This window comes from Alosa sapidissima, chromosome 8 (genome assembly GCF_018492685.1).
Source record: "Alosa sapidissima isolate fAloSap1 chromosome 8, fAloSap1.pri, whole genome shotgun sequence".
Classification (NCBI taxonomy): Eukaryota; Metazoa; Chordata; class Actinopteri; order Clupeiformes; family Clupeidae; genus Alosa; species Alosa sapidissima.
The window spans coordinates 16044973-16069610 of record NC_055964.1 but is presented as its reverse complement, the minus strand read 5'-3'; the positions used below and the strand labels follow the sequence as shown (position 1 = coordinate 16069610).

At 43.2% G+C, this 24638-nt stretch overlaps 2 protein-coding genes across 5 annotated transcripts in view; both read left to right on the top strand.

Annotated features, from left to right (window-relative positions):
* add2 (adducin 2 (beta)) overlaps nucleotides 1-9604 on the top strand; it is a 37697-nt gene extending 28093 nt beyond the window's left edge. Inside the window, exon 16 of the transcript XR_006033406.1 lies at nucleotides 9560-9604. The gene's annotated coding sequence lies outside the window, so the exon portion shown is untranslated. The remainder of the gene's footprint in view (nucleotides 1-9559) is intronic.
* Nucleotides 99-22702, top strand: mxd1 (MAX dimerization protein 1). Of its 4 annotated transcripts, none has more exons than XM_042099712.1 (7): nucleotides 99-333; nucleotides 1302-1448; nucleotides 2142-2241; nucleotides 9925-9954; nucleotides 16389-16503; nucleotides 16815-16974; nucleotides 18248-22702. In XM_042099712.1, exons 2-7 carry the CDS (start codon nucleotides 1382-1384, stop codon nucleotides 18469-18471), a joined length of 696 nt encoding a protein of 231 aa, XP_041955646.1. In that variant the 5' UTR covers nucleotides 99-333; nucleotides 1302-1381; the 3' UTR covers nucleotides 18472-22702. The 4 variants fall into 4 exon arrangements, with proteins under 4 accessions (XP_041955646.1, XP_041955644.1, XP_041955645.1 ...); XM_042099710.1 differs by having other exon boundaries at nucleotides 99-370; XM_042099711.1 differs by having other exon boundaries at nucleotides 99-1205.
* Nucleotides 22703-24638: the final 1936 nt, after the last annotated feature.

Sequence of the window (24638 nt, the reverse complement as noted above, 5' to 3'; positions counted from 1 at the left end):
ATTGCGAAGCGTCTGACTGTCACTGCACCAATCGTAGTTCACTCCACATAGCCCATTGAAAGGTGTAAATTTCTCGCTTGCATTTCTGCAACCGGTCGACAGTGTAGGCAGTCTGTTGAGAAGCTTACCATTTTTTGATAAACAAACCGCTTGCTTGGTTGCAGGTCGCCTGTGCAGCTCGAGACCAAAAAGAATGTAACACGTTCGAAGTCTTGCATGCGATTTTATACCAGCCAGGATAGCTAGTTAGCTTCAAGTTAACGTTAGAGTTTTCCTCCTGAAATGACAAAAAGAAACGAATTTTATTTTCACCATTCTACCAGCTAGCTAACGGTAACTAACTAGCTACGCGTCTGCGACCGATTTTTAGGTAACGTCCAATACATAACTGTAAAAGCTGGTAACATAAATAGTATAAAGCTAAATAGATCTGTTTAAACTTCAGCTGACTGGTTGTCATCAACACTGCGAAAATTATCGCGTACATTAGCTGGAATCATTTGATATTCCAGAGACAGCTAACATTGCCTCGCTATCCTAGCAGTCTTCGGTAATCGTTTTACTTTTATTTTATGGACAAAAAGTCTGAGTACACGAGCAGAACAATTTATAGGTTACCAGCCGTTTCTGCCTGAGAATATCTTGTTTACTGAACTGCCTGAGTGATTGGCTACCTAGCCGGCTAGCCTGCTAACCACTCAGTCGAAGGAACCTGGCAATAGGTTGCTGCTAGCTCTCTGTCACTAGCTAACGTTACTCATTTGACAGTTCACCTAGGCTACCTAGCTGAGAAGAGCCAGCTTATATCAGTTGAAACGGTTTAAGTCTAACGTTAGTGAGCAAAGACTACTAAAACTACTTCAAGGAAGTTACTTTGGAACAAATATTCAAAATAGATTTAACTTGGATATGAACATTTCCTTTTTTCCAGGCACATAAGCTTGTCGTCGTCTTTTTTATCTTCCAAATCGCCAAATTTCCACTTAAAGAGCTAACATTGTAGTGCAGTGGTTAGGTCTTGGTAACACTGTTAGGAATAATAGTTGAATGGGAATTTGTTCAGTTAAAAAGGGCATTCCCGCAGCAATCACTTCAAACCAGCAGAAGCTCCTAGGGAAGCGAATCAGCTAGCTTGTTATTAGCTACTTAATTTGACCGTGCTGTTTTCCTTATAAGCTGAAGCAACACATTGAAAACCCTGCTTGGTAGGCTTGAGACTGTATCTCGAAGCTTACATATCTATCACTTGTCACTGTGTGGCAGAAATAATAGAAAACATTGTATTTGTAATCCCCTCTAAGCGGAAACAGAGTGGCGAAAAAGCACAGTTGTTTTCTCAATTCTGACCCGGATTGTCATTTTATCGGTGTTATTGTTGAAAATGGCGGCGATTGGAATGGTGCAGATGTTGATCGAAGCTGCAGAATATCTTGATCGCAGAGAGAGAGGTACAGTAACTTACATACATTTTGCATGTTGTGTGTTTGATTATTGCTCATGTTGATCTCAAAATTATGGACCGAACAGCTCAGATAAACTGTATGTCTGCCAGCCATGAAACGACTCGTGTCACTCAAAAGAAGATTAATGTTAGACTGTCCTGCACTTTTTTCTGTTTCAAACCCTTAAAACCATCAAGCTTTAGCAAGTAGTAATAACAATGTTTAGAATACACCCCCCTGAGCAGAGAGGCTACCAGCATTACATCCACCATCAACCGTGTTTTTCTGCAGGGGATTCTAACATGTTGTTTTGCTCAGCTTTCAAATCTTTTTCCAATTCATGAGTGATGCTCTTGCAATAAGTACAATAGAGAAAGATGGATGTGTAATGCTTTTCTTAGTTATTCATATTCAAATCCTGTTGCAACCTCTGTTTATTTTTTCCTGGACGAGACTAGCGCATCCCCCTCCCCTCAATCTGTTGTGGTTTGGCTGGCTAGCGGGTTTACTCCAGTTCATATGACATCATTGACTCGTGAACCATATATTCCCTTAAAACGTGTTATTATATGTATCTAGCAAGAGTGAACCTTTGAGTATAATTGTATTCGAATTGCATGTAGAGTTCATGTGTTCAGTGCACAATGCAAAGCCATCAGAGTCTAATGCTGCTTTCCACCCTGCTGTTTTCCTTTGCAGAAGCAGAACATGGCTATGCCTCTATGTTACCCTTCACCAGCAACAAAGACAGGGACAATCTAAAGAGGAAAAATAAAAGCAAGAAAAACAACAGCAGCAGGTACTTTGACCTAATTATGCAATGACAAGCTGGGGGTTTCTTTGGAAATTCTCCTCCTCCCCCCTCAGCACACTACAGTGACAGAATATCATACAACATTCCGAAGATGAGAGGTTCAGCTGGGCAACACCTATGTGCCGGATATGCACCGCACTTTGTTTGTGCAATGCATGGTTTAAGCGCAGTGTCCTTTCTCACAAGTATTCTGTAATGGTGGATCTGTGCAGGCAGTGTGGCACCCTCCATGGGCTTGATTTTCTGTGTTTACTGGTCTGCTTGAATGCGCAGTACCCCAAAAAGCTTGTACTTAGTAAAAGTTATCAGGTTTCATGTGTGAATAAGCACAGCTGAAAATAACTGTATTCATATAATACTATCAATTTTACTGAGTGAGTTACAGTGAGTCACTATCCCTGCTACAGAAAAAATAGTATTGGCAAGAAAAGTATCGCAAACCCAAAGTGTCAAGATGACTTCAGAGAGCTTATTGCCAGAGTGAAGGCCTCTTGAGAGTGTATGTGCCTCAAAGGACAGTGTTGTCGGCTGTTATCCAGATTAGGAAGATACCTAGTGGTGAAAGCAGCCACCATCATAATCTGTGTCAGGGTGTCTCTGTGCCCTGTAACTCTAGATAACTGGATATTAAACCTAAACCAGGGTGAAGGAGGGGTCGACCCTATTTATGTCTGGGCAGTATGCAAGGTACCCTCCTCTGTCTTTTGAACATATCCAGTTTGGGTCGCTCAGTGAAGTCGTTCTTGCTCTTTATGAGATTGTGCCCAGTTTTTTCTTTGGGAGTTCTCAGATATGTTTGGGACTTTGTTTCTGACCTTTAGTAAAGGGCCTTAACTGGCTCAAGTTGAGGTTGCGTGTGCTTCGCTGTCTTTCCAGTAATACTCTGCATGTGTTGCAGACCCCAGCTCTGTCCAGGTTTGTAATTATCAGCATTCTGGCCAGCATCCCATGGATAGAGTGACAAACCACCAGTTCTCCTTCTAATGGCAGCTCTCCTCAAGATGAATGTGGCGTTAGCCTAGTAAAGCTTAAGTGTAATGCCAAAATCTAACCCTCTAAGGATTACAGTATAGTCATTTCTTCATGTTGTTGTATGTTGAAAAAATTGTAGCCAGATATTGTATTTTATCAAAACGTTCATTAGCACTGTTTTTTGGCCCACAAACTTAACCAGTAGGTTGATCTCCGTTTTGCATGGTTGGCCTATGATGGACTTTCTTGTAATTGGGGGATCTGTTCCCCAGCATTTTGTTTGTAGACCTTTGTCATATGTAGGGCAGCCCCAATGGAAGACAGGTTACTGGTAGCTGCTGTATTAGAGCCTGCAGTCCTAGCTGGTTTTGTCTCCCTGTGGCTGGATGGGGGAAGGGAATCGGGATATGTGTTAGTTGTAGTGCTTTCCCAGTCCCCTCCCCCTCTCTTCTGCACTCCACCGGCAGACCCAGGCAGCCACCAACGCTCCAGCTTCTTCATTATTGAGATGAGGTCCTCCTCCTCCTCCTCCTCTATTTCCCTCTCTTCTAGCCTGTACATTCAGGCATGCACTCAAAGAGGGTCTCATAAAATCCCATTTAACTGTAGGAATCCAATACACATCTGTACTGAGAGTGCTGATTGGGCTAAAGCTGTAGGTATAGCCTAAATAAGAATGAATACTATGCAACATGACTGTTCTATGTGAAAGATCTCATTACCCTGTCCACGTAGTCCAGTAAAAATAAAACTGTCTAATTTCTTACTTTGCAGAAATGACTATGGCCGAGGTATTGGCAGCTAGCAATAACATAAAATATACATCACAGAAACTAGGAAGTGATGTGTGATATTGATCCACATGGCAGACACACTTTGTACAAAATGTACTTGTATGGCACGAATGAAATATTGAGCTGATTTTTTTTCAATGCTACAGACCAGCTGTTTTATTTAATCCTGGCTTTCCTGTTCAGTTATTGTATTCAGGTGTCGTACACTCAGTTCTTTGTTGTTGACACATTGAAAGATGTAAGATCTTATATGAATAAAAATGTTGTTGCCGTCACACTAGATATGCAAAGACTACTTGTTTTAAAATCCCCCACTGCGTAGAGCTCCAGTTCAAAATGGTGTGTTGAAGAAGATGATCCTCCATGAAAAATGACTTGGGCATATCATGCACTGTCTGGACCAGTAAAATGGCAACCAGGTCTGAGGGACTGTACTCCCCTGACCAACCAAGATCTCAGATTTTGTCAGTGTATTTACACACATTATAGCTTTCCCAACCCCATGCTAATATTACAGAGCAGCATAGAAAGGTGAGAATTGAAGATGACTACGTTGACTTGCAGACTTCTGGTGGTGATGGCTGATACGCATCATCAGCTCTCGCCTTCAGGCGTTCCCCAGGGCTGCATCCTGAGACTCCTTCCTCCTTTAATCTCTGTACACACATGACTGTGTGGCAAGCTAATACGACCATTTCTACTCTCAGAGTTGCTTACCATGCCGCTGTGGAAGGCATTGTCCCCAATGGTGATCGGAATTTCAGGATGTTGTTTATTTAGAGGGTATTCCTGTGAAGGGAGTGGGCTGTTTCCAATACCTACGAATCTAACTGACAGGATTAAACAGACACTGCTCTGCACACAAGCACAAGATTGCTCATCACTCTCGGTGGAGCTTCTCCCCCCAGGTCAAATGGATCCTAAGTAAGGATGTAGCCAAGGACCCCAAAAATGACCCCTGATCAACGCACACAAGCCATTTAATTCCATTTAACTCTGCAGTACCTTGATCTACCACTAGAATTCACAGGCACAGCAGAACAAATGACATTACAGCGGGGCAAATTGAACACGTCAACATTTTTTTCAGTAAGTATACTTCCAGTGAATTTTTCACCGGACATTAGTATTAACTTAGGTAATCCACACATATATAAAAATCCAAACATCAATGTCTAAAAGTAGAGTTATGAGTAAAAAAGTGGAATGGCACAGGGAAAAAGTATTGAACACGCTAAGAAAAAGCAGTAAACAAAGTCAAGGAATGGCAACGAACGAACTGGAATTTATCAGTAATTAGAGAAATTATCCCTCCTATCTGTGCAAATTGATATAAGCTGGATTAGTACATACTGGTGGGCTATAACAAGTTTTTTTGTTACCAAGGTGTCACACAAGAAACATTTCATGATGGGTAAAAGCAAAGAGCCCTTCCAAGACCTTTGCAACCTTATTGTTGCAAAACCTATCAATGGAACTGGTTACAGATGCACTTCAAAACTTCTGAATCATCCAGCAAGCAGTATTGGAGCCATTATCTGCAAGTGGAAGGAACATCACTGCATCATCAACTGGCCATGCACAGGATCTCCTTGCAGGATTTCTGATCAGGAAGTCAGAAGGATAGTCAGTAGAGTAGCCCAAGATCCAAGGACCACTCAGAGAAAGCTCCAGAAAGACTTGGAGGCAGCAGGTACAATTGTTACAGAGAAAATACATAGGTAATACATTCCACCGCCATGGCCTCTATGCACGCTCATCCCGCATGACTCTATTGCTGAAAAGAAACATGTCAAACCTCGTTGAAAGTTTGCTACACAACATTTGGACAATCCTATGAAATACTGAGAGAATGTATTCTGGTCTGGTGAGAGCAAAATTGAACTTTTCGGATGTCTACATCGGATGTCTACATACACACCATATTTGGAGGAGAAATGGCACTGTGCATCACCCTAAAAATACCATACCAACAATGAGGTTTGGAGGTTGTGGCATCATGGTGTGGGCTGCTTTTATCTCATGGTACTAGCAGACTTCATCAGTTGAAGGAATGATGAATAGAGTCATTTTGTTCCGGGAGAATCTTTACATCCACCAGGATGATGAGGATGAGACATGGCTAGACCTTCCAGCAGGACAATGATCCAAACCATTCAGCAAAGGAAACTCAATTGGTTTCAGAGAAAGGAAATCTAGGCCCTGACTTCAATTCAATTGAACAGTTTTGGGCGTTAACTAAAGATCTGGATTCACAAGAGGGACCCCTGGAATCTTCAATATTAAAGGACTATCTGTTTATAAGAATGGGCCAAAATTAGCCAGAATACTGTGACTGATTAGTTTTCGTCATACAGGAAATGCCTTGAAATGGTCATTATGAATAAAGGCTTTTCCACAAAGTATTTAAGAAATTTCAGCAGGCGTGTTCAATACTTTTTTCCTGTGTCATTCCACTTTATTACACATAACTCTACCTATGGATTTTAATGTTTGGATTTTTTTATATGGGTGGATTACTATTATTAATAGTAATGTCTGGTGAAAATTTCATGCAAATAGCCTCATTGGAAGTATACTTACTGAAAAAAATGTTGATGTGTTCAATACTTATTTTCCCCGCTGTATATGTTGTAGTGATAAGTTAGAACATAATATGCACATCCTCATACTCTATAGATTTGGATAGTTGTTGCAAAATACCTATCCCCTATCTGTGCATTATGTACACACACAGCCTTGTAAACACTTGCAGTCTGTCTAGCCTGTCCGGTAGGCAAGCATTTCACTGCAAGTTGCATGTACATACACTTTGAGAGTAGTAAATCAAAACCCTGAACTTGAACTGACTTCAGAGGTAACGGACTCTCCTTTACACCTCTCTCAAAGTAAAGTCCAGGGTTAGCTGATCTTCCTCCAACCCTTCATTGGGCAATCCAAATCAGGCTAGTTATTCCTTGTATACCACAGCACGTCTAAACTAGCTTGTGTTAAGCCAGAGTTAATCTCGAGTAAATTACTTAGAGCATGATACAGTGCATAAAATATAACATAAAAATGATAAGGTACAAGATCGTGGAAAAAAAAAAGGTTTTCTTTATTTTTGTATAATGCTTATCATTGTGACCTACTGTTGATGCGTCAACGCATGCCAGTGGGTGTTCCCGACGGTAGCTATGCAAATGACTTGAAGTCTAACCGTAATTTGATTGGTTGGTGCCAGCCGTCGATTGGCTTGATTGGCCGGTGCCGTCTGTCGGTGCAGCAACAGCTGAACTTCTCAACGCGAGCGACGGGAGAAACGCGACGCAACAGACCCACAATTCAGTTCGGCAACGGATGACGTGAGCCCATGTAAAGTGAATGGGATGTGTCTCCAGCAACGCAACTCACGCAGCTGTGTGTAAGAGCCAAATAGGGTGGGGAGCAGTGGTCCTGCAGTGAACATGGTAGTCATCTGGCCTGTTGTCACTGCTGTCCCCGTCCCCTCCCCTTCTACAGATAGATAGATAGATAGATAGATAGATAGATAGATAGATAGATAGATAGATACTTTATTGATCCTCAAGGGGAAATTCTTTCTATCTACAGTACAGTATGTCTCCGGTTGGAGACACACGCTTACCCAACCCGAGCAGGAGACCACGGACTGGATGGGGCCCCTCTGCCTCTCTTTGCATTCCTCAGCCACATGGCAAACCTGTTGCTCACCTCCCCCCCCCCATGCATATTTACCTCCATGTTGCCACTGCTGAACCAGTAAGCCAGGCCCACTGGCCTCTGTGCTGGGTGCCTATGGGGGCATGTTGCCCCCCCGTCCGTGGGGCCAGGGTGATTTATCTGAGAGCGGACTCGACACGAGTCCAGTAGTAGAGCGCAGAGATCGGGTATTTTTGGAGTGGGGGGGTCACTGGACAGGCTGGAGCGAGAGAGAGGGTGTCCGGGTCTGGAGGTGTGGGGGTCTCTTGGACGCTTGCCACGCAGTTCTTTTCCTTGCTGCAGTGATGTGATGTCTACCGATGTAAAGTAGAGAGAGTATGTAAAGTTGAGAGAGTGAAGAGACTCACTCTTTATTGTGGAGGATTCAAACCATATATGTCCCCCCCCACACACACACACACCTCAGTCTGAGGGCCGTATTCATTCTGGGGTGGTGGCCAGGCAGGCATAGTCGTAGTCCTACTACGTGCCTCACAGCTATCTTGTAGCCAAGCCATCTCGGTCCTGTGTTTTTAGTTACTGTTGCTAAGTTTACCCCCTGGGTCTCTGTGTGCATATATTTGTGTGTGAAACAGAGAAGGAAGGTATAGAAAGTCCATGTGTGCATAAAAGGGAGCTGTAAAGAGAGAAAGTGAGTGAATGTATATGATATGGAGATAACGCACAGTATACATACAGTACATGTGGGATCAATGGGGATCAATAAAGTATCTATCTATCTATCTATCATGTTCATATGCATATGAGGGATGACATCAACAATGCGTAGATGTTGTAAGGGATGTTTAGAATTCAGATGTTTCCATTTTCAAATACAGACTAGTACCTACTACGGCTGTAGCCATCTACTTGAATGTCATCCTGTTTTATTTTTAGAGCCCCCAGTCAGACTGCTTATTAGCACGTAAACCATGACACTGCTATTGAATAATATTTTATTTACAGTTGTGAGAATAGGTTTACAAACCCATGCTAAAGTTGACTAAAAAGAGGAATAAAAAATCATCTTTTGGAAATTGATCTTAATGCCTTAATTTTAAAAAATAGGAAAAATCTATCCTTTAAGCCAAGGACACCAATTTTCTTTGTGAAATGAATAATGTATCTTAAATAAATAAATGTTTTTCCTTAAAATACAGGGGGCATAAGTATACACACCCATGCATGGTTTTATTTCAGTTAGCCCTATAGCTGGTTTGATTGGGATTGAGGATCTTATGGAAGGTACCCCATGCCAATCGTGAGATATGGTGAAGGGTGTGATGATGTGGGGCTATTTTAATTCCAAAGGCCAAGGGAACTTTGTCAGGATGCATAGTATCCTGGATCCATGAGATAACTGGCCTTTAAAAATAAAAATCTGCCTGCTATGGGAATTTAACATAAGGGTGTGTATACTTATGCCCCTGTATTTTTAGGAAGAACATTTATTTATTTATTCAATTTCCAAAAGATCTGTTTTTTTATTCCTCTTTTTAGTTAACTTTAGCATGGGGTGTAAACTTTGTAACGTGACAATAAGCTTCAATCGAACTGCAAATAAACATTTTGTGTGTGTAATGGGGTGGCATGTATAAAAAGGAGATTGCGAAGAGTGTGTGTGTGTGTGTGTGTGAGAGAGATAGAGGGAGAAAGAGAGTGAGATGTGAGTGTGTGTTTGCAGGCATGGCTGAGTGCTCTCTTCATTTCTTCTTAAAAATACCCCTGACCGACCGTCTCTGTGCGCCTCGCTCATTTAACGCTCTCTCGCTCCACGCTGAGCCTCCTCCGTCTCCACTCCCACACACTCACATCCCAGCTCCAACTGCCCTCAGTACACACACACACACACACACACACACACACACACACAGACACTCTTACTCTCTATATCTCTCTAAACTGCAGGTCTCTTCTGTCTGAACTCCCACACATGGACACACACACACACACGCTCACACACACACGTTTGTTAGAGCAGTCTGTAATACACATACATGTACACACAGATACATGTTGTACTTTGTTACCTCTTCACTCATCCTGCAGTCCACTGAAGAACCGGAGGGGGAGGGGGGGGGGGGGGGGGAGTGTGAGTGTATCTGAATTAATCTCTAGCATGGCGCTAGGCTCTGATTCATTCACCTTAGTGAGATTCTAACCTCTGCTCTCTCTCCTTCCCTCTCCCTCTCTCTCCCCACAGATCGACACATAATGAGATGGAGAAGAACAGGTAGGACACAGCCACATGTGTGTGTGTGTGTGTCTGCTTGTCTCGTTAGACTACATATCTTTTCCTGTGTCCACTCTAGTGAGGCTATGACATCATTAAAAACTGTGGTATGGATTGTATTTCCTGGTGTGTAAAGGGTTGATTCGGGCTGAATGAAAAGTTAATGAATATTTTGTAAAACAACAGTTTTGCTGCCTCATCTCTCTGCCACTTCTACTTGAGCCAAAATAATATGATCAAAAAAGCATTCATCAAATTGTGATGAGTAAGTTATTATGAGGAATGAGTGTACAAGTAACAGGTAAATGCCACACTTTGTAAATAATGATATTAATGATGATGGTGACGAGGAAGGATAGTATTAACTGAGTATCTTGGCGTGAACAGAGACAGTAACAGGGTGGGTTTTTTGCAGCGAGGTGTTCCATTTCTGGCAGTGGCAGCGCTAATGATCAGGGCTGTCCCCCCCCCCTCTGTCCCTTTCCTCTCCTCTGTTCCTCTCTCCTCTTTTCCTCTCTCCTCTGTTCCTCTTCACTCCTCTCCTCTCCCACCTCTGCCCTGTTCCTCTCTTTACTCCTCTCCTCTCCCACCTCTCCTCTGTTCCTCTCCTCTTTTCTTCTCCTCTGTTCCTCTCCTCTCCACTCCTCTTCTCTCTTCTCCTCTCCCACCTCTCTTTTGTTCTTCTCCTCTCTTCTCCTCTGTTACTCTTCACTCCTCTCCTCTCTTCTCCTCTCCCACTTCTCTTTTCTTCCTCTCCTCTCATCTGTCCCTCTCCTCTTCTCTCCTCTGTCCCTCTCCTCTCCTCCCTCTCTTGGCCCATGTGTAGCCCTGCTCAGCTGGGCTCAGCCAGCAGACAGCCTGAATAATACATGCTAGCAGCAGCACGGCAGAGTGTGTCTGCAGCCCTTGCAAACAGGTTCATCCGTGCCACACACACACACACAGACCCACTTAAACACAGACATGCATGGCTACACACTGTCACACATGTGCAAATGTACAGGACACCCGGGTCGATACATGTACACAGTTGCATGTATTTGTGCAGATAGTTTTCACACAGGCACAGCATACAAACACACACTTACACTTATACTTATACTTATACTAACAATGCATGGCAGCTAGCTTTACACACCGCCCTCCTGTCATCTTCCTTTGCCAGCCATCAAAAGGCTCAGTGATGCCTGCCCCTATCCATCTGCTGCTGCTGCCCGCCTGTCTGCCTGCCTGCCTGAACGCCCATCATATCTTAGACCCCTCTCTATGGAGTGTGTGGGAGACCAAAACAAACACAATGGCCTGAACTCAAACCCACACAAATAAAGTGGTGGATTGCACACACTCTTGCATGCACGGTACATCAGCTGTTTGACACGGAGCATTTCAGAAGACTGTGATGATAAATTGCTATACACCCAATTTTGAGCATAGTTTAAATATGAAATGCACCAATATGGAATTTTTATGCAGATGACTACAAGTGACTAGTTGTCTGTTATGGCTTTCTTTGGCACTGTTAAAAAGTTGCCATCCATATTATGTGTGGTGAAGGTTACATATGGAGCCATGCATTTATTTATTTAATTTAACAAATAAATAGTTCTTTAGGATTCACCATGTAAATAACATAAAGTCCTTAAAGGGGAAACATAAAGTACTTAAAGGGTTTCCGACGAAAAAACAAAAACAATCGGTTTTACCAAGCTCAAGTGGTTGCAGCCAGGCAGCTACAGCGCTACACTCCGGGGGCGTGAACATGGTGGCTCAGGAATATGCTCGAGCTAGGTTAAAATTGACAGTACTCGGTGACCTGGAGAAACGGAGATCTATGTGAAAAATCGCTGGATTTCCCCTTTAACATAATCATGAATGCATGTGTGCCGAGTGTATGCATTTTTACTTACTGTCTTATAGGAGATTACACTGCATAAGAAATAAATGGAACACCATATATTTTACTTGCTGGCACATCCTCACAAAATGTCTTTCTAAACGAGCATAGAAGTTGTTTTATCAGCTGCCAAATGACATGTAAATGCGGGAATTTTGCCTTCTGTGATGGGCAATTTTATAGAGCTGAAATTATGATTTAAACTCCACCGAAAGCTGTTATTAAAATTAACCTAGTTGTACTCTGGAAAATGTTCACTAGTACAGTTCCATTTGAAACTTTTAATTGGTTGATATATTAATTCAGATTGAGTTGAGCAATCAGAGACTCCCTACCCTTTCACTGTTAATGTGGATGGTCACTGCTGTGTCACAATCATTCAGCCTCAACTGCATACACTCCTGGCAGGCTATTTCAGCCTTTTACAGTACAGCCTGTGTATTAAGATTCTACAAAACATCACTACATGTGCTACTTTTCTGCCTTAATAGTGTGCCAGTCCTCTTTCTACTTGGCTCTAGCTTGATTCCCCACTTTTATAAATATGTAATAGTATTGTTCAGTGAATAATGCATCGACCACTGATATTCATGCACCTCTAGTAATTGCATATCAGACCTTCATGCTCTACTTTACTCGTCCCCCATGAGGGGTCCCCCTGAAGAGCATAGAGGCTCAGGTTCATTAACACGGCAGACGTTAAGGTTAAGACATTCGTTTCCATGGCCCAACCGTGCACAGTGTTAAGGGAAAGAGTTTTACACCTGAGTGCCTTGTGGACAGGTGCTTAGTTCTGCCCCTGGAGATCTACGCTCTTGCATGTTTCAGCCTCAACTCAAATGCCACATACCTAGCTGCTTATTCAAATACTAGTGCAGAATGTGGCCAACAAGGATGTGGGGCTTCATGCATTGACTAAAAGGACTGCACACGTGCAGCAGCTAGACTGAGATTTGAACATTCTAAGGACTTCAGACAGAATTTGAGACATTCTCTGCTTGCTTTAGATGCAGCACAATGAGCCCCAGGCCCTATCTAACGACTCAATGCATTATGTATATTTGGTCTGAAAAAAAAAGAAAAGCCCAGTCTGCTTGGATGCCCTTAGTCACCAGAGACCAGACTAGGTTGGTGTTGGTTGTAACCAGAACCCCCCAGGGCCGCAGACCTTGCCCGGTAGGGTGGTCCTTATATGGGGTAAAATAAAATTTTTGGAAATGTTTAACTCACCCCCTAAATGTGTTAGGATATCAATAAAAACACACTGTGCAAAATTTTGAATTGTTCCCACAATATCTAGAGGTTGCTCAAGGCCTTTGAATATTTCCGGAATCGCTAATTTTTGCAGAAATTGTACCATTTAAGAACACAAAAAAAATGTAAAATGCAATATTATGTTTAATAACACAGGCACTGTGGTAGTGTGGTAAACAACATCAAAATCATAGAAAGAAAGAAACAAACAAACAAACCAAAATCACTTGTCATGCTTGTATGACGTAATGACAGAATGTTGAACTCTACTATAGTATAGTATCATCATATTGTACAGTTGTACACCTGAGATGTCCATTTTCACTCTGGGCCAGAGGAAAGTCTCTATCTTCTGGATTCTTGAGATGAATGAGTGCATCCTGAAATGCAATATCAAACAGGTCTCCTAACTGGTCTACAAAGGCCTCTACATTGGACTGCTGAGTCTTGGAAGTTCTCTTGGCATTTTTCTTGGCTTCTGCCATTTGTCTTGAAGTGTTTCCAGTTGTTTTATGGCATGATGTTGGGGACGAACGGGAATCCTAGCCTTGTCCTAGAATACCAAGACTTCTTTTATCACCGCTGTTGCACTTTCATGAAGTTTTTTTTCAATGTTTTATGTGATACCCTTGGGTCTGGCCCTTGAGTCGTGGATCTGCTCGAGGTTTCTTCCTATATGTATCTTCAATTCTAGGGAGTTTTTCCTCACCCCTGTTACTCATGGGCTCTCTTTAAATGTTTAACACTCTGTAAAGCGTCATGACACACGAGTAATGTTTTGCCGCTCTATAAGTGAAATAAAATTGAAATTGATATTACAACACACATGAAACCTGCTTCTTGGAGGGTAACTTTGTTCCAGTTATTTCAGTCTCTTCTGATCCGAGTAACCATATAGCGGACTTGCTTCTTGTTGCTTCAGCCATTGTCTCAGTGTATATTGTCTACTGTGCTTCATTCACATTGAAGTGTTCTTGCTTTGAAAGACATATCACAACTAAAACAGGAGTTGCTATGAAAATTGCTCACAACACCATATTATTGGGAAATACCGGAATCAGCAGATGAGATCAGCAAATCATCATTGTAAATTTGCATGGACAATATGGAATTCCCATTTTAAGATTCATTAGGTGATGTAGGTAAAACCACCACATGTGGTCACCAATAATCAATACACATTGTCATTTATTGCATGGTCAAATAAGTCCATTGCTGTCATAAGCATATATTATTAAACAATTATACATGCTAGCACAATGTATCACATAATACGCGAAAAATCCCAAATATATGCACATTGCACAATATGTGTTAAACTTCAAAGGTCTTGAGCAACCTCTAAATATTGATTAATATTGATAAACATTTGCCCAATTGTTTTTTTTTATTTATTCAAACACATTTGTGGGGTGAGAGCATGAACTTTTAAAAGTTGAAAAATAAGGACCACCTTATTGCCCGGCTTACTCTCAATTCTAGGGGCCAAGTCAATTACCCAGAAGTCAAAGTGACAGAGGGCAGGTGATGAAGGGAAGCCTACACTCGAATGTATAGCCATAGTCCAGATCACGGTTCTGTTGTGGTGGCCTAACTTTTGCAAAGTTAGCTTGAGGGTATGGCCACCAATGTTTGAAAGGTAGTTAAATCTCAGTGGTCAATGATGGGCATCCCAAATCGATTATACCCCCAGTATGGCTGAATATGTTAAGAGTTGTCTACTGTATGGTAACATTTTGTCTTAGCTAAGAGCATTTATCTTAGCTCAGAGCAGAGAATCAACTGCTATGTTAAATGGCGCATCCCTCCCATTTTCTCTGTCTCTGTCTGTCTCTCCCCCTTCTCATTCTGTCTCTGATCTGTGTATGCCAGACATACTGTAGTCGCGTGTGTCTGTGGGCGGATGGGACAGCCTGCAGTTTTTCTGTGTTTAACAAACACTAGGCTCCTAAGCCCTGTTATATCAGCCGTTCAGTGAAGTTGTCAGCAGTAAAGTTATGTAAAGCCTGTCTGGTGCCCTTTGGACAGGCCAGTGGAAAGCAAGACAGGAGAGGACGGGGTGGAAACCTTCACCCCTTGCTCTTCGCTGCATTGCTCTTGGAGTGTGTTTGCGTGCCTTTGAATGAGGGTCAGGATTGAGTGCGTGACAGTAGTGTGTGTGTGTGTGTGTGCGTGTTTGTGAACAAGAGGCTGTGACCAAATTTGTGTGTGTGTGAGAGAGGGGGGGGGGTGGAGAGAGAAAGAGAGATGGAGGGAGAGGGAGTGAACAAGGGACAGAGAATGGCGTTTGTGTGTGTTTATGTGTACTGTATTCTTCAGGTCTGTTGATCTTTACTGCCAGCCAACTTTCAAATCCATCAGTCTGGCTTTCTCACGCAGTTTCATATGCGCACACACACACACACTCACCTTCGTTTATTTCTACTGTTGAGGGCCACCTTTCCTCTCTTGTGCTCCTGTCCTGTCATTTTGACTGGCCTTGAGCTGGACATGTCACCTGACCATAGTGTAGAGTCAGCAGAAGGTTGAACTCAAGAACAGCCAAGTGCCAATTCACACCCAAGTAAAACTGCATTTTCACACATGACTGGTATCAATTCACCGTTCACGTGAATTGATACCAATCATACCGATACTGAACACTCCCTCAGAAGACACATACAGTTTTTGCATACAAAGACACATGAAAGTTGCTTTCAATCTCACCCGAAACACACTGCTCTGAGCCACTCTTCAGTGTTGTGATTCATATATAGAGAGCGAAACTACTGTTTGTTCTGCATGGAGTGCACACACATACGCACGCACAGGCGCATACGCGCACGCACACACGCTCGCAGGCACTAAAAGCGAGAGGCTATGACCCCCCGCCTCCGTGCGTATACAGTGGACCCAGTGCTGTACTTTGGGGCGGTTGCATAACAGGCGTCATGTGATTACTGCCACCCACCACACCCCTAGCAGCTGCCAAAACCGTCAGCATAGACAGCACTGACGGAGAGAGACACTGAGCACAGGAGAGAAGAGAGAGAGAGAGAGAGAAAGAGAGAGAGAGAGATAAAAGGTAGAAGCATAGAGCCATAGAGTGGTGCCACAAATAGAAACAAAAATGAGTGGAAGCGTCTGACGTGAACCTCTCATTTAACTGAATAAATTGGTCACAGGAAAATGATGAGGGTATACTGTTGTCTGTGAGTGTGTGGTGGTTGGCCTGTCTGCTTGTCTGTCTGTCTTTATGTATGTCTGGGGTATTCATTTCAACTCTGCTAATCTGTTTCTGTCTCAGGCGGGCACACTTACGGCTGTGTTTGGAACGCTTAAAATCACTCGTACCCCTGGGACCAGACTCCAACAGGCATACCACTCTCAGCCTGCTGATGAAGGCCAAGGAACACATAAAGGTGTGTTAAATTGCGTGTGCTTACAAGCACGAGCCTGTCAGCGGCCTGTTTGTAGATCAAGGCCGCAATAAAAAGCTGTACGTGTCAGTGGGTGGGAAAAGTCTGTTTACCTGATGTATGCTTGTGTTGCAGAGATTGCTTTTAGACATTATTCAAAGCCTTAGCCCAATCCCTCTGATGGTCATTTTCTGAATCAGACATATACCACATATACCTGTTTGTGCTTGCATGGGTGGGTGTGTTCTGCTTTCATATATACATTTGTGTGTGCGTGCGTGTGTGTGTGTGTGTGTGTGTGTGTGTGTGTGTAGCGGTTGGAGGAGGGCGAGCGGAAGGCGCAGCACGCCATCGAGCACCTGCAGAGGGAACAGCGGCACCTGAGACGCCGGCTGGAGCAGCTGGGGGTGGAGCGCACGCGCATGGACAGCACGGGCTCCACTGTGTCCTCAGACAAATCAGACTCCGAACAGGGTAAACACACACACACACACACACACACACACACAAATGTACAGACACCAAGGGCTCCACGGTCTTCAGACAGGGAAGGATCACACAGACCAAGCGTAAACATGCATAATGCGCACACACACACACACACACACACACACACACACACACACACATACACATAGACCTTAATGTATAGACAGCATGAGCTCCGCTGTCAGTTTGTTTAAAACAGACTCTTACCAAGGTACACACACAGGCAATGTGGGCTCCACCATTTCCTTAGGAAAAAGAGACCAGGGTAAACACACGCATACACACACATACATACATCTGGACACACAAATGTGCATTCATTCATTTGCATGAACATGGACAGCACCATCCTGTCAGCTCTGTCATATCAGACAAGGCACACAGAGATATAGTTCAGCTAGGCAGCGTGATTATTGTCGTCAGCTCAGACAAATGAGCCCCTGATAAGGCTAAAGACATACGCACAGACACACCCCCCCTGAGTTTAACCTTTAACTTGACACAGGCTAATCCCAGTGCAGTGCAGTACAATAGTGCCGTGTGCTACTGTCCTCTTGAATATTATCAGACATCTAGTGTTCTAGGTCAAACTCTTGGAGTGAAAAAACTGTGAGTTGCTCTTAAGGCTGCACTGGTTATTTATGTGTTGACTTACTGTGCCGTTCTGTCATGTCTGTCTACTTCTGAGACATACGCCGTGTTTCTGAGTCCTTTAATTCCTGTTCAAATAGTGTCACAAAGGCCACAATGAGAACGGCCACATAGTTATGTTACCCGTTTTATGTCAGCCGAGTTTGTCATGCACTGAATTCCTTCCCTAAGTATGACCGGCTGCCTGTGATTTATTTCTGTTTTTGTCTAAGTTTTTTATTGTAAGGATAACAAATGTGAAATCCCAAGTGGTCTGTTGATTACATTTCTGTTGTGAAAAACCCTGGTCTGGTCTGGCCCTTTAGCCTACTTTTCTGTATGCATTTCATCAGAACAGCTCAAAATTCTAGGAATACTTAAGCTGCCAGCATAGTTTAGTGTATATAGAGTAAACTTAGCACAGGTTACAAAGGCATTAACAACATTTGGCCTTTAAGATATCAGCCATTGACACAAAGCCTATGCAATCGAACTAAAATTACGTCCTAAAATCACACATAATAGGTGGTGTTTGTTATAATAATGGCAATATATTTGAGTTTCCTTGATAGAAAGGTAATGCTTGTTGATGTACATGTATGTTAACTCCTTTGTGTGTGCGTTACAGAGGAGCTCGATGTGGATGTGGACGTGGACGTGGACGTGGATGTGGAGGGTACTGACTGCCTGCTGGGCGACCTGGAGTGGAGCAGCTCCAGCGTGAGCGACTGGGACGAGCGGGCGAGCTGGCGCAGCAGCGGCAGCGACGAGGGCTACTCCAGCGCCAGCCTGCGTCGCCTGGCAACCCCTCAGGAGAACAGCCCCAAGAGCCCTGTGCTGGGCAGCCTTTAGGGGCGCGTCAGAGCATCTCTGATGCCCCCCACTTACAGCCCCCCCCCCCCCCCCCCCAAATCTCCTCTGCCCATTTGCGCACACACACACACACACACACACACACACACACACACACACACACACACACACACCCACCTACCCCCCAAAGGCCTGATCCCTACTCCTGTACGCCGCCTCATGCACTTCACTCGCTCAGCTTCACTCAGCCCTTACAGCTGCTGCCAATGCCAACAACCTGTCAATCAGTCCAAGGTGCCCCCGCCCTGCCCACATGCCTACATGCCTAGCACAACTCGCTGCCACCCGTCACCATCAGAGCCAGAGCACACCATCAGTCTCGTGTGTTTGTGTGGGACCTTATCACCTCCGTCCCAGCCAGACGCCTTGAGTGCTAGGAGTTAGCTCCTCCTGGTCAGAGCAGAGTTGTTTTTGAAGATTCAGCTACTCCTGTGTTGTTTCCCAGCCAGTCAGCTTGTAAGAATCTCTCCGCTCCCTTCCCATAGCCAACCGCCTGCCACCTGTCCTTAACATGCAGGGCTTCAGTTGCTGTTCATTTCTGTTCGCTTTCTCATTTGCACATTTTATTCCCCAATACACACACACACACACACACACACACTCAGTCACCTCATCTCCTCTTAACTGCTTCAGTCAAAAACAAACAAACAAACCAAAAAAAATGCAAACAAACAAACAAAAAAAACCATACCTCAGCCAGAGAATGTGATCGTTTCTTTCACTCACTGCCTGTCTGCCTGTCAGTGTGTGGGGGCCACATCTGAGCCTCTCGGCTTCAGCCAGCACTAACTTCCTGACCGCCTTCCCATCCTCGCGCCCCCCCCCCCCCCCTCCCCCCTGTGCTGACCCCTGCAAACCCCACAACGTCCTATCCCATCGTCCCTCAGCTGCAGGTGCGGCACACACAGGGCTGGGTCACCTGACCCGCAGCTGACCTATCAGAGGATGGGATTTTGCACTTAAAAAAAATAGAGTACGGGAAGGCCTTGTCTGGGTCAAGAACTGTGCATTTGTTGTTGTTGTTGTTGTTGTTGTTGTTGTTTTTTTGTTTTTTTAATTTACTCTTCGTCTCCTATTTTGTTTTTTCTCGTCTCTGCAAAGGGACTGCAGCTATTGTAGTAATGCACTGGGACATAGTGTTTTTAGCTAGTCTTAAAAATGATCTACCTGCACTGTCCCTCGCCCCCTTCCCCCCCACCTCTCTCCCATGAGAGTTTATAGACTCTAAGCACCAAGTGTGATGTCATCGCCTCCTTCAACCACTAGATTGGTGTTTCCATGGCAGCAGCGCTGCAGCAATACACACCCACCAACCAGGTGTTTTTCTTGAGGTGGATCCCCAGTTCAGCTGAAGTGTACTTTGAACTGCTGAGAGATGGCAGGCCTGTTTTAGCCTCTTTATGATTTATCAGTGGTTCTTTTCATGATTTCAAACAAATTATCATCATTTATTATATTTAATGTTGCCTAACCCAGTGCTTTTACACACACTCCCACTGTTGAGAAGGCATATTGTTTTTTGAGAACTGTGTGCAGCATGAGATTGTAAAAGAGCATTTTTTGGAGGGGGTGCGGGAGGATTTGGAATAGGGCTTAACATTTTTTTATCAAGGTGCTCCATCTCTTTCTCTCCTTCTAAAGACAGTGACGTTTGTGTGTGTGTGTGTGTGTGTGTGTTTTTTTCATGTCATCTATCCAATGGATAGAGGAAGAGAAGGGAAAGACTAAAGCAATCTTAAAAGCACATTCCACATCTGACTGAAGAGGGAGCAGTCAAAATAACGAAAGTATCATGGTGGGTGAGGACGTGTGTGTGTGTGTGTGTGTGTGTGTGTATGTATGGTCGGGTGGATGGTTGTATGTGGTGTGATAGCTTACAGTAAATGCATGGGGATGCAGGAATCGACAGAATTCACCCAGAGGTCACCCAACAACACAAAGGGGACCGCTGACTTAACTTTGTCCTTAACTTTGTCGGTAGCTGAGGCTCAATGTCACTGTGTGTGTGTGTGTGTGTGTGTGTGTCCGTCCTAAAAGCTGTACAGTACTGCACTGCAGTACCACTCTTTCTGTCCTGCCCAGACTGTTCGTTTGTTATTTCTAAGATAGTCATTTTTATGTAAATAGTTTAACAGAAAGAAAGAGAGGATATATATATATATATATATCAAAGTATTTATATTTGATCAAAAATACTTTAAAAAAACAAATATCTATCAAAATAAATTCATATATATATATATATATGAATATTTATATATTAATATTTAAGTAGGAATTGCCTCAGTAGTTTTGTTTGTTGTTCCAGTTGTGAGGTTTTTTATGTGAAACTTATTTTGCACACAGCATTGTGAATCTGTTTGGCATTAGAGCTGTTTTAAACTTGGAATATTTGTGTACATCTAGAGCTAGAACCCAGTGCTCTTTAGAATAAAAAACATTTGATCAGTTTTGTTGATATTGAACGTTTCCTACATTTTTATTTTTTGTTCTTGTACACAAAGGATATATTACAAAAGTCCTCTCTAACAAAAAAAATTGCAAATAGTTGAAAAACGGAGACTTGGGGCGAAAAAAAGTTTATAAAATGTGAAAAGGGAAGCCTTGTTTTGGTGCAGTAGGTGATGCTGCTATAGTAAGAAGAGTCATTGCTGGGTTGAGGCCCTTTTAGAGTGCCTGAGAGTGTAGAACAGGAAATGGCTCCTCATTTGCTGTTCCTCCCCTTAGTTTTGGCAGTGTGTAAAATGGAGGACACACGGGGATAGGGATGAGAGAGAGAGTGAGAGGAGAAAAGAGATTCCGTATCTGAATGTAGTTAGTCATCCTCTCCCCAACTCATTGCCAGTGGGACCTCACTCAGCCTGCAAAATTCTCAAGAACTTGAAAGAAATGCACCAAAAAAAAAAAACAATTCTGATGAAAACTAAAATGTATTGCTATAATACTTATTATTATTATTATTATTATTATTATTATTATTGTATTAATATTATTCACTATTTGTGTGTGGAATGCTGCTTCTTGTGTAGTTTCTTTATCGATAAAAAAAACAATAATATATTGAAGTTTGAAAAGTAAAGATGTAGCCTTGGGAATTTGGGATGTGTCAATAGCATTAGTGGCGGTTAGCATTAGCTTGCCTGATAATGTGCGCCCAGCTCTTGGGTGCGTCGGCATGATTTGTATCATCTTGTTGAAATGTGTTTGATTTTTGTGCGCGTGCCGTCACTGTCTAACAGAACGAGAGAAAGAGCCCCGTTGGAGAGGGGCGAAGTTGAGGGAGAGGTTTTTTTTTCTTTTCATTTTTTTTCAATGCCATTTCTGTGAATATGCTTGGGGTTCTTTTTACTCGTTACAAGTATGGAAAAAAAGGTGCAGAATCAAACAAAAAAGGCTCTCACTCTCAAAAGCTCTTCGGTGTGAAGCCATGTCATGTCTTAAAGCCACCAATGCACCCTCCTTCCACGTGAATACCCTGCAAAAACACACACACACACACACACACACACCCATGCGCATTGTTATGTGTTCCACACACCCCCACCCGCCCCTTTGTTAGCGTGGTCCGTCCTTTTCATCTTCATGGTGCAGAGAGTCAGGTTTAGCTTTCCCCAGCCTCTGTAGACTCCTTTGGAAGACCTTTTTGGTGCTTCGACATCTGTCCTTTGTAACAGATGTGGGATCTTTGAAAAAATTACTACTGTATTTATTAATGATGGAAAGAAATATACATGCCCACAGTTTGCTATCGCTCCGTCCCATCACAGCTATGGATGTCACCGTGGGAAGCAAATGTCATTTTGTTCTCTTCTGTTTTTGTATATATCGGTTTATGTGCATAGGGTACAAAATGGCTGATGCCTTAAAGACACACACAATGTATGGGATGAATATAACGTGACAAAATATATGTTTATGGTTAGCAAACGGATGTATATCAGAAAAGGTCATTCCTGCCTGAGACGAGGCTCTCTCCAGATGCACACATGCATACACATACACATATACACACACACACACACACACACACACACATACAAATGCATAGACACAGGTCGGAGCAGACTCAGGCCTCAGTCAGATGTGAGTCAGATGTTTGTGTCTGCTGTAGAATCAAAGATGGACATCTTTTTGTGCTGTCACTTTTTAGAATTGGACAATTTGGATGTTGAGAAAAAGAAATTCAATAAAAAAAACATGTTTAAAAAAACCTCTGTTCTTATTTATGAAAAGAAAGCCAATACTAGCAAACTGGAAAGTTCATTGATTCCAAGCACTTGCCACTTCATTCTATATTATGTTTAACCGTTAATATCCTGGATGTTCAGACAACTGCTGTCAACCTAGTGTCAATCAAGCTGTTGTAGGGATTCGGGAATTATAGGCAGAGCATATTCGGACTCCAAATCCCTGGCAGTGGGCAGGTGAAGTGTCCTTTGCTCATTTGCTAGATTGGATCAGGCATGGCTGAAGGACAGAAGGCTTGGTGAGAAGTGTCCTCACTCCCTACTCCATGTGATAGACAAGTCTCTGGTACCCATAGATAACTCCATTAGATTCACCTTAGCAAGACCACACTTGTATCACCAGAGTAGATTGACATGGACATGATGGTTTTGATACAACAGTACTATTCTCCCTCAAGCCCAGCAGATGGCTGTTTGACCACCACTATCAGCTTGAACTGTTGTGTACACACAAACCTGTAATGAACCATGCATTCGTGTTGAATACATATCTTTAGGTCACAACAGAAAGTGATATTTGATGAACCAGCTGATGGCTGGTTTTTCAGGACTGAACTGTTCATCTTAGGTTAGCCAGTTCTCCATGTGCTTTAAGGTTTAGGTGTTAAGCCATCAGGAGTAGAACCCTGTATAAACTTCTGCTGGTGTGGTCTTCGGTGTCTGGGATATTCTGATGCATGCGGCTGAACCTCTTGACTGCTTGACAATGAATCTGTACGTTGAGTAGCTGCAACATGGTTGGCTTATTACATTTGCATTGGCAAGCAAATGTACAGAACAGGTGTGCCAAGAAGCACACCTGTATGTTTGACTTAATGTGCTTAATTTGGCCAACCACACCAATGTGGTGGTACCAGAGGGAGGCACAAAGGCCAAAGTTATACAGTAGGCTACATAAAAATGATCAAAGTTTTATTTAGCCTATTCACAGCAGTAGACCTGCATCGCTGTATGAAACATGAAACATGACATGTACAGTATTGTGAAGTATTCCACTGAGATGAATGAAGATGGGCGCAGAACTGTAGAATAATATGATCAAATTAAATAACTTGGTGACGAACCGTTTACCACAGCAACTACCGGCTAACATCATTTAAAAGCTGAGAAAAAGCTCTTTCATGTGATGTGATACATGTGATGTCTGTGTGATGAGTATGCTACTTCGCGAGTAGTTTAACAGAGAAGAATGGGTGAATTTGGACATTGCAAATGCCTGATAAAAGTGTAGTGTATTTGGGCCAAACATTAAGTAACATTTGTTTTTGACATCACTCGTTAAATGTGAATCTGGAATTCTTTTTTTCCTAGAAGTGTCATGATGATGCTGTTTGACATCAGCCCGTTTTATCTGACACTGTAGTAATAGGGAGAGTGAGTGAGTCAGTCTGTGTGTGTGTGTGTGTGTGTGTGTGTGTGTGTGTGTGTGTGTCTGTTTACACAGTGTCGCAGAGGTCAGAGTGCATCGGTGCCTTTCAGGTGTCTCCCTCTGCCCCTGAAGCTGTCTCAGATTAGTCAAATCCAGCAGCTTATCCTGTGCATGCAAACTCCAGTCGAGAGTGACCTTCACCCCTCCGAGCTGTGGTGGCCACTGCTGCTGCTGCCGCCACCAGCACATGGCTGGGTTACTCATCTCTCTCTCTCAGGCTGAGATGTAACATGCTGCCCACTGCTGCAGTTGTCCTCATTTTTTATCTCAGATACAATAGGGTCTAGGATGGCACTGGGAGTAGTGACAGTCAGACAACGGTGCAGACAAACCAACTGTGAGACAGCAGGTCATCCGAATGCACACCAAGCACCAAGCAAGCATGGGGTGTCAATTATGTGATGACTATGTAATATTTTCAGGTGTCTTTGCAGTTCCAATCAAGATACAGCAAAAATGGCTCTGAACAT